Genomic DNA, 10,282 nt, shown 5'->3' with positions numbered 1-10,282 from the left:
TTACGGACTCTTTCTCACATGAGAAGAATTTTATTTGAGAGAGAGAGAGAGAGAGAGAGAGAGAGAGAGAGAGAGAGAGAGAGAGAGAGAGAGAGAGAGAGAGAGAGAGACAGAGACAGAGACAGAGACAGGGACAGACAGAGGGAGACAGAGAGACTTAGTTGAGGAAGGGGTCTTGGAAAAGTAGGCTAATCTTCCAAAATAATCTGATTCTCCAGTACCAGGGAGTGAACAGCAAAGAGGGCGAGCGTCCCCTTGTTTATCCCGTTTAAAACTCAAAAAGACATAAAAGGAAAATGAAGCGAACAATGACCATCACTCCCCCACCCCCACCCCCAGCGCTCACAATACAATCTATTTCATTGTACTTCATACTTTTCATTCCAATGGGGTGACTTTTCTCCTGGAGAACCTCTTGATTCTTGAACTCTGGGGCTGGCAGCCTGCAAAGGGAAGCGGGCTGCCGCTCAGCGCAGGTTTTGCAGAGGTCTCTGTCTAGTGGGTGTTTTCTTTTGCTTAGCCCTGCCCCTGGATTGTCAGACGGCGGGCGTCTGCCTCTGAAGTTAGCCGTGATTTCCTCTAGAGCCTGGCCTTATCTCCGGCTGCACGTTGCCTGTGGGTGACTAATCACACAATAACATTGTCTAGGGCTGGAATAAAGTCGGAGCTGTTTACCCCCACTCTATAGGGGTTCAATATAAAAAGCCGTCCCAGAGCCGTCCGAGTCAGACGCGTTCCTGCACTGGCGCTGTGAGCTAGACTCGCTCTGCGCTGCAGTCCTCGCGCACCGCCTCCCCAGCTGCCCGCGACGCTTTCGCTCTGGTGAAAGGGCCACTTGCTGAGGACCGCGCCGAGATCTCAATTACCAGAGGCGATCGGAGCGATCAGACGCCGTCCTCTTCGTTTTGCATTGAGCTCCATTTGCAACCGAGTTTTTTTTTCTCCCTCTTCTTCTTTTGATCCCTTTGCAGAAGAATGGATTATTTTCCCGTGATCTTCTCGCTGCTGTTTGTGGCTTTCCAAGGAGCTCCAGAAACAGGTAGGCGCCACTTGCAAATCTTTCTGCTCCAGCGCAGCGCTGTTCTCGCTTCTGTTTTTCACCCTTCTTCTTATTTTTATTTTATTTTTACCGCACCTCGAACAGCAAGTGCCTTGCAATTACTTCTGTGTCCCAGTGAAGGAAATAAAATACAACCGACTCCAGGCAAATAGCCCACAGCTTCAAAATAATGTGGCAATATTGCTGAGTAGCTACAACTGAGGCAAAGATATATTTGAAATACGTGTGTTTAGGGTTACACGGTGCATTTAGGAGCTTATTCAAACGCCGTCTTGATAGGGTGTTAATGTGTAAAATATTTAAACACTCCAGCTTAAAGCCAAGGAATTTTATTCAGGTCATGCGAGCACAATGAGAGCAGTGAAATCACCTGCCGATCAACCCTGTGCTGAGCAACCCCGCGGGCGGTTTCAGGGCGAAGCACATGTTTTCTTTAAAATTTGTCACTATTGACTTAAGGTTTCATTTGGCAGATTTTTGGCATCCCCGAACAGCGTGAGCTCTATTTCAGTTGTATTCACCTGTCTTGGGAGGGGAGCTGGGATCATTCCTGCCTGCTTAAGGAATTAGACAGTATAAGGCACATCTGCTCGGCTCCTCTCCCAACCTTATTTTTTTAGGGTCACTGCATTTTTTCTTTTTTTTTTCTTTTTTCATGACGCTAACCAAAGAGAAAGGATGTCAAAGGGATGAAAACCCTGGAATGTGCCTGATCGTTTGAAATGAACAAAATCAGGCAGATAAGCTTGCAGGGCTAAATTTTCAACGGAAAGAGGAGATGCTGTATTGGGCAGGAGGGTGTCATGTCCCGGTGCAAGTCTGCTGCCCAAAGATTCTGAGTTCTGAACCCACAGAGCACTTCCCTAGGTTCCTGCGCTGTATCTTTGCTTCTTTCAAGAGGCAACTTGTCTCCCACCCGCAGTGACTACTGAAAAGTTAATGTCTCTTCTGTGGCTAGTCATTTTCAGGATGCTCTTGCTTTCTACTTAATATCAAAGGCATCCATAGTCATCTAGACCACTCTGTGCCCCTACACAAGCTGGGAAATAGTGGGGACCCCTAAAGGAAAGGTTATTCTGGGTACAGAGGTGGCCCCAGTTTGAAATAGGCTGTCTATCTTATTTATTTGTGGCCACATGCCAGTTAAAACTACGGAAGCTGGAGTTATGCCATCCTTAATCTCAGGTGTGGGCTCCCTAAAATTCCACCAGACAGAACAGTAGTACAGTGTCCCTTTCAATGCTTCTTCAAAATGCTGGGGAGTCCTTCCCTAGTTGTTTTCTCTCTCTCTCTCTCTCTCTCTCTCTCTCTCTCTCTCTCTCTCTCTCTGTGTGTGTGTGTGTGTGTGTGTGTGTGTAACCTCCCCGCAGGTGGATAAGCCTGCCAGGGTAAGGGTGAAGTCCTGTTAAGCGTGGAGAACAAAGAAAGCCCTTTCTTTCTGTTTGTGTTTCTGGCTAAAGGCGGCTGTATGCCTTGTCTGCTTCTATTTGCGCTGCTAGATCTGGCCTGAATACGATGATGCAGGTGCTTGGGATGGTTGAGAGACCCCTATCAACCCTCTGTTTCTCTTCGCAGCTGTCTTGGGAGCAGAGCTCAGCACCCGAGCTGAGAATGGAGGGGAGAACCCCCCTCCCAGCACACCCTGGAGACACCGAAGGTCCAAGCGTTGCTCCTGTTCCTCCTTGATGGACAAGGAGTGTGTCTACTTCTGCCACTTGGACATCATCTGGGTCAACACTCCCGAGTGAGTCTCTAGAGGGCATTGTAACTCTAGCTGTCCTTCGACTCTGGCTTCTGGGGGTTGAAGTCCCTCTTCTGGGGAGCTCCAGGCTTTAGCATTGCTCATGACAAGAAAGTGCCTCCCAAGAGAAATGATGCTGAGACAGGTCAGCTTGGTGCTAGTCACCTAGCGGAGGGTCTTCTGAGGTGTTGGGAACCAGGCTGCTTACTGTGGGGCAGATGGAAGGGCTGAGGACAAGTAGGAATGTGTTGTACATTTCAAGGCAAGGAAGGGGGTCTTAGCAGGAGACTCTCACTTGGGTTTTGGGGACCAAATAGTCCAAGTCCTGTAGGCTAGTTCACACTGTACTTCTTTCTCCAAGGGGGCACATTGTCATCTGTCCCAGAGGGGAGACCTAGTGGGAAAGTAGAGAGCTGTAATGCTTTTGTTTTACCTATGGAAAAACTAAGAAACCAAATGTTGAAGTCCCTTGAGAAGAAACAAATTGGTGGCAGGGTTAGAGTAGAGCCCTGAACTTCTGGCTTCTCGCCTTGTCTTTAGAAAGCTGCATTTCAATGCAGAGATCAGAACACTGGTTACAGGGTTCTCTTCTACCTTCTAGGCGAACAAAGGCTGTTTCACCCTGAGCCCCCTACACTAGTCCTCTCATCAGAAGCAATCATAAGAAAGAACAAACACATTTATTCTGTCTACAATGGCTGGCCAAATTCCAAACCAAACCAGACCCAAGCCACTTTGGACCTAATCCTTAGTACAGGGTCTACCAAGGAGTGTGTTCCTCACTGTAGGAACTGAAATGGACCCATTGCAAGTGACTGGATAGCATTTTGATGCCAGGTCCTTCATACTCATGAGCTCTTACCAGACCTGAGGAGCAGTGTCCCAGCATGCCTCGCTCCATCCGGCAACATGTCTACATTATTACACATGACTGAAGTAGAAAAATCTTGTGTTACCGTTTTACTTCAGCACCCCCCCCCCATTTTCCTCCCTCCACCCATAGCACACACTAGAAAAGGAAGAAAACACAGAGCAGAAATCCAAAAAGAGGTGTTATCATTTGGGACAAAGCTGTGTCTAGAAGAAAAGGAATATTGTTAAGTATTGAGACAGAATTTCATGGAATCAGAATAAAAGCTGGTGTGCTCCCATCTGGGGACATACACTGAGGGTCACTGATGGGCAAACATGTCACATAGCTTCCGCACTTCCTATCATGAGCTGGCCGAATGCTTTCTGAGTTGTATGCTCAATGGATGTGTCATTGGGAAGATTATTAATTAATCTACTCTCTTTTCCTTCTCTCATTCTGTAATAGGCGTGTTGTTCCATACGGCCTGGGAAGCCCTTCCCGGTCCAAGCGTTCCTTGAAGGACTTACTTTCCACGAAGGCCACAGACAACGGGAACAGATGTCAATGCGCTGACCAAAAGGACAAGAAGTGCTGGAATTTCTGTCAAGCAGGAAAAGACCTCAGGTGAGCGGAAGCCCATTTAGCTGTCGGTCATGTGCAGCCCACTGACTTCCTTCCTCTGTGACTGACCTCACTTTAGAGACAGTAGCAGGGACCTGGGGAGTAGAGGTGAACCTCCACAGACTGTGGCTAAAATGCTGTTCCCTGTGTGTCTTAGCAGAGCCCAAAATACCATGCAGAAAGGCTTAGAAGACTTCAAGAAAAGAAGAGCCTGTTCGAAGCTAGCAAAGAAGTGTATCTATCAGCAGCTGGTGGAAGGGAGGAAAATAAGAAGGTAAGAGGCTTGCAGTGATTGCTAACCCTGGACAACAGTGCTAAGGTCTCCCTCCTTGGTCCTTCCTGGTGGGAGAAAGGCTCCCATACAGCACAGAACCGTCACGGTCTGTGGACTTCAAAGAGTAAAGGGAAGGGCTCCTCAAATACTCAGGCCTTGAATGCAGAAGCCTGCCCACTGTGTCTTAGCACACACTGGTCTATAGGTGAACCTTCCACACTGAGAGGCAGCTTTAGCATTTAAGCATATCCAGACCTTTTCCCCCTCTCTGGTTCTTTTATATTCTGCTTGCCTCAAGAAAACTAAAAGTCAGTCAAGGAAGATTTTTAAAATATGTATATATATATTATTTAAAAAGTAGCAGTTAATTATTCAAATGGCCAAAGGGAAATAAAGCCATTAGGTAAGGTTGGTGAGACTTAGACCTGTTCAGACCTGTTACACGTTCCTATGTCTAGAAGCTTCTTCAAGAAATCCAGGGGCAAGATGTTTTGTGACCAAAGTGTTCTGATCCCAGTGTGACAGTGGGGAGGGACGCTGAGTTGGTTACTGCTTCTGTGTAGGATAGCCACAGTTGGCTCCCTTCACACCTGCCCCCCCACCAGGTTCGTTCTCCATTAGGTCACAGTTGCTGAAGACTGTACCAGTTTGTTACCTTGTCTGACATTAACTACTAAATTAATGTTACAGTTCTTCATCTGCTCCTACTCATAAGCGCACGCGCACACACACACACACACACACACACACACACAGAAACACAATTAAATTAGTCATTTAGTTTTTTTTTCTTTAAAAAAAACTGTATTTGCTCAGGTCTGCCACCCATGTATTAGCTTCCATTTCTTTTGTAAGTTAGAAGGTGCCAATATGCCATTTCTCCACAGAAGCAGAGGGTAGGTGGGAGCTATTTAAACATAGTATGTGGTGCCTAATTCCTCTTAGACACACTCATAGGATTCCTCTCTGCAGTAGTAAGCATAAACAGCAGGGTTTGTTCACAGAGGTCAGAGATGCTGCTGCAGGATTTATCAGAGAGTGAAAGGCTAGGAACTAGACAATATGTTTGTGTCAAACTAAACTTAGAAGTCTCTTTAGTCAAAGTTTGATTGCTTTTCTTTCTATCTGTGTGTGCTTATATAACATTTATTTTCTCTTGTCTGGTTTTACTAGGTTGGAGGCCATCAGCAATAGCATCAGGACATCTTTTCGTGTTGCAAAGTTGAAAGCTGAGCTCTATAGAGACCAGAAGTTGACACACAACAGAGCCCACTGACTCCGGAGCTTTTCTGTATTTTGGAAGCCATCACTTCCTTAGAGCAAGCCCATGACCAACTAACTCTGCACTCTCCACGCTGGCTGGGTTCTCAGCAAGAACATCCATCCTGCTTCTACAATTTCTTATTCCAGACTGGCAGAGGAGGCCCAGCATCCTTGTTCCAAGCATTCCAAGAAAGGTTGAGATGTTCCCTAACCTGCCTTCATTCGCTTCTGCTGGTGGTGACTGCTTTTTGCCCCTTCTTGCTGTTTGGGGATGTCAGTGGACCTCTCAGGGAGCGGAGACATGATGACATTCTAAGGTGGCATCGTCCAGAGAGGAAGGAGATTCCACACCAGGGTGGAGTTTCTGCAGAAAGTCCCTCGGGAGTGTTTGTGTCTGACTCAGGCGCCTGGCACATTTCAGGGAAAAACTCCAAAGTCCATGCAAAAAATTGTCTGAAGAATGCACAAATTGAAAACATACTCGAAGGACAAAACACTTGAGTTTTTTTTTAAAAAAAAAGTAAAAAAAAATCAAAAAACAAAAAAAGGACAAAGGCTTTTTTTTTTTAAGTTGTAGAATGCAAAACTCAAAGCAACTGTTACTACTGTACATTGGGCTGTGTTTCATGAATATGCGTCTACCTCACCATACTGCAATGTCACGTATACTCCCCACCCTTAATAATTATTGCCTCCCTCTGTTCTCTCCTCTCCTGCCACCAGGCTCCCCAGCCCCTATACTGAATCCTCGCCTCATAGGAGTCTAGTCCAGTGTGTCCATCAGCGGTAGATGAAACATTTCTATGCTAATCTGCTAGCCCTGGTCTATGAGAGAGAAAGGATGACGAAATCCGGCCCCTGCCCTTGACCTTGGAAAACATGATGGTATAGAGTTGCTTGTGAAAGATCTTGAAAGTCGACTGTGCTGTAGAGCCGTCAAAGTTTGTTCCTGTATGTAACTGGGAAAAGGTTAGATTGAATGTTGATGTACTTATTTTTTTATCGTTATTTATATTCAAACGATTTATTCCTTATATTTACCATGTTGAATATATGTCTGGGCAGGCCATATTGGTCTATGTATTTTTTTAAATGTATTTCTGAATGAAATTGAGAACATGCTTTGTTTTGCCTGTCAAGGTAATGATTCTAGAAAAATAAATATTTTTCCCTACTGTACTTAGTTGTGAATTATTTCTGAAAACCCCAAGAAGTGGTCATCCTGAAGGGAAATGGATCAAGCTGGCTTTCTAGGAAGGTTGAAATTAGAGAGAAAGTAGGACGTTGGCTTGATTTAAAAAGGAAACGATATGTTTATTAAAAACTGCTTTTATGAATAGTTATCCTTGCACAGTCATATAATCTGAAGAATTATAATAATATATCTAATATATTATATACAATAATTACAAAGAAGATATTTGATAGTTACAAATGTATGTATTTGTGCATAAAAACGCTTTTCAGATTGTGTTAAGGACCACAAAATAAAAGCTTTAAGTCCCGTCTTCCCGTGGAGTGCAGCCTCTGCCTCTTCTTTACCTGAAGATGTCCCCAGGGACACTGCCCATTAACCTTGCTTCTCCAGCCATTAGGCAGCATCCAACAGTTTAAGCTGATGGTGTGCTGAGAGGTGCTTTCTCCATAGTCCTGGGCTGGAGGAAGTGATGGAAAGATGATCCTGCAGCGTAGGCGCCTAGACACAGCTCCTAAGCCCAGGGGTTGCTGTGAGAGCAAGGCCTGCTTGCTCCGGGGAGGCCACCAGCGCCTTTGAGTTGCTCGGAAGAATTTGTTTATCGAGGTACACTGAGAACTGCTGCTTCTTCCAAGCTCAGGACTGGAAGAGTGCCCCAGAAGTCGAGACACCAGGAGCTTATTTTAAGACACTACCCTCCCTCCCACACACTTTCTCTTCTCTGATTTTGCCAACTGCTGACAGAGACAGCATTGTAAATAGTCATATCAACAAAGACTCATAGGAGCTTGATGGGCTTCTAAAATCTTCATTGCCTCTTTCTAATAGAGACTGAGGGAATGCTCAGCGTTTAACAGACATTAACTCTTAGTGATTAATGTTGCTCTAACAGTGACACCGTAGGACGATATCAAATGACAGTCTTCCGGCCTGCATGACCAACATCTGAGTTAGTTGACTACAATTCCTTTCATTCCCTATTAAATTATTAGCATTTAAATAATCTCAGTCTACGAAAGAAATGAGTGTAGAAATATTTGACTTCACCTGATGAATTGCTTGCTACTGTAAGACTCTCGGAGGATTTCTTAAAGCCCCAGCTACTTCCACAAGGTACTTGGACTGAACTTGGCTACAATTTACTATTGAGCAAACAATCCAACTCACTCCCTCAGAGGCACCTTCGGTCACTCAACGAGAGGGGGGGGGAGGGAGGTAGTTTCTTCTTCTTCTTCTTTTTTTTTTAACAGTTTCAAGAAAAAGTCAAAGATGAAGGTACTGAGGGGGTACCAAGAAAATAAAGGCCAGGGCTTAGAGAACGTGAGTCTAATGCATAGAAGCCGTAGCTGGGCTGGGAGAAGCCAAGTCAGGGAAGGTAGCAACTGGAATGATGGAGTTGCCATTTTTAAGCATTTAATCTCTATGTCCCTTTGCTTTTTGATCACTACGACAGTAACTGCAAGATAGACACGAAGCTGCCTCTCTTTGGAATGTGGATCAGCAGCAGCAGAAGTTGGGAAGTTCGCAGGCAACCCGTGCTTTTCAGGCACTCAGAGGAATTTTGGACTTTGCAGTACTCAAAACCCACGAAAGCCTGAAGGCTGAGCTAATAGGATGGTCAGTTGTGCTTCTTCCGGTTTTGTGGAAAAAGCTTGCTCTCCGGCAATGCACTTAGGACAGATTTCTCTCTTCACTTTTAAGGACCCAGAGGGACTTTAATCTCGGGACTCCGAAGGAGAACGGAGCCTGTGCAGGAAGTGGTGACCTTTGGCAGAGACAGGGAGAGAGAATCCTACTAATGAGTCCTTCCTTTTCCCCAGGGATTAGCTTCTTTGGTGATGAAAACCATTGGTTTTAATTCCACCTGTGATCCTCCAGAACACATCAAGGCGGGGGGGGGGGGGCGGAGGGGGGAGTTGCATTCAGCTGGAGTTCCCTCAGAAAGAAACTTGCTAACATCACATTGGAGCCTTTTCTCCCCCTTTGGAAGAAAAGAAAGCAGAGACCCAGAGGGGGAAGTGAACTAAAACTCACACAGCAAGCAAAGGCATTTCCAAAAGCTCAGGGGCCTGAACACCACAAATCCAGTTTTTTCACCCAGGGGCCCCTGGAGGTCACCTGGAAGAAACACCCAAGGGAACCCTAGAAGGGGGCTCTGGAGGCAGGGGACAGGGAGGGAGGAGTAAAGCAGAGTCTCCAGGAAAGTGTCACCTCCAAGCTTCTCAGATAAGTTAGCCTACCCATTTGGAGCTGGGGCTCCCTGGTAGAGCATTTGCCTAGTTTCTACTGGCTGTGGACTGAATTCCTGGCCCTACAGAAGAAGGAAGGAAACATTTGCCAGGAGATGGTGGGGGTGGGGCGGCGAGGGCATCGAAGAAGGATATAAGTTTTATTGCATCATTAAAGGAGTAGCTAGAGAAACTTTCAATTACCACTGCTAGATTTACTTATCAAATAACACTCATATGAGTGAAAGGAAATTATTTAGGTGAGCTGACATTGGCGCCAGAAACAAGGCAGTGTTTATCTTCTTCCAGGGTCTAAAGCTGTTTGAAAGACCCAAATTCTCAACATCTCTAACAACTTGTTCTCAGTAGAATTCATTCATTTCTGCATATGCAGTTCCTGGGCTCCTAGTCTAAGGTTCAGGAGGGGTGCATTGCAGGGCCCCTAGCCTGAGGTTCAGGAGAGGTACATTTCAGGGCCCTTAGTCTAAGGTTCAGGAGGGGTGCGTTGCAGGGCCCCTCGTCTGAGGTTCAGGAGAGGTACATTGCAGGGCCCCTCGTCTGAGGTTCAGGAGGGGTGCGTTGCAGGGCCCCTCGTCTGAGGTTCAGGAGGGGTGCATTGCAGGGCTCCTAGTCTGAGGTTCAGGAGGACTGCATTGCAGGGCTCCTAGTCTGAGGTTCAGGAGGACTGCATTGCAGGGGACTCCCTATAGTCTTCTAGATGTCAAAGTCACAAATCTTTGTAGAAAACTTGGCTTCCCACAGCAGTCCCTTTTCCTTCCACCGGTGAGCACTTTTCTCACCATCATCCTTTTAGAAGGCTGGGACCATTATGCTAACTCCATTGACAGCCAAGGAGACAGACATATTGAACATGAGGTAGACTTATCCAAAGACCTGAGACAAACAGCAATAATGAATCTCAGAATCCCTGTTTTTTTTTTCTTCTGTAAACTTTTCTAGATCAGAAGAGGCTTCCTTATTCCCAAAGCAGGGAGAAAGTGAGGGTATGTCTGGTTTGTGAGTGGGCTGTAAGTGCAATTAGTTTTT

The 10,282-nt window shown here is 45.9% G+C and overlaps 1 protein-coding gene across 1 annotated transcript; it reads left to right on the top strand.

Moving 5' to 3' along the window:
- Nucleotides 1–684: 684 nt before the first annotated feature.
- On the top strand, nt 685–6,317 carry Edn1 (endothelin 1). Its single transcript, XM_075969821.1, has 5 exons — nt 685–1,039; nt 2,636–2,804; nt 4,120–4,278; nt 4,436–4,549; nt 5,723–6,317. Exons 1-5 carry the CDS (start codon nt 976–978, stop codon nt 5,823–5,825), a joined length of 609 nt encoding a protein of 202 aa, XP_075825936.1. The 5' UTR covers nt 685–975; the 3' UTR covers nt 5,826–6,317.
- The last annotated feature ends 3,965 nt before the right edge of the window (nt 6,318–10,282 follow it).

Source organism: Microtus pennsylvanicus, chromosome 4 (assembly GCF_037038515.1).
Source record: "Microtus pennsylvanicus isolate mMicPen1 chromosome 4, mMicPen1.hap1, whole genome shotgun sequence".
In the NCBI taxonomy this organism is placed as follows: domain Eukaryota; kingdom Metazoa; phylum Chordata; class Mammalia; order Rodentia; family Cricetidae; genus Microtus; species Microtus pennsylvanicus.
This window is presented reverse-complemented; position numbering and strand designations above follow the sequence as displayed.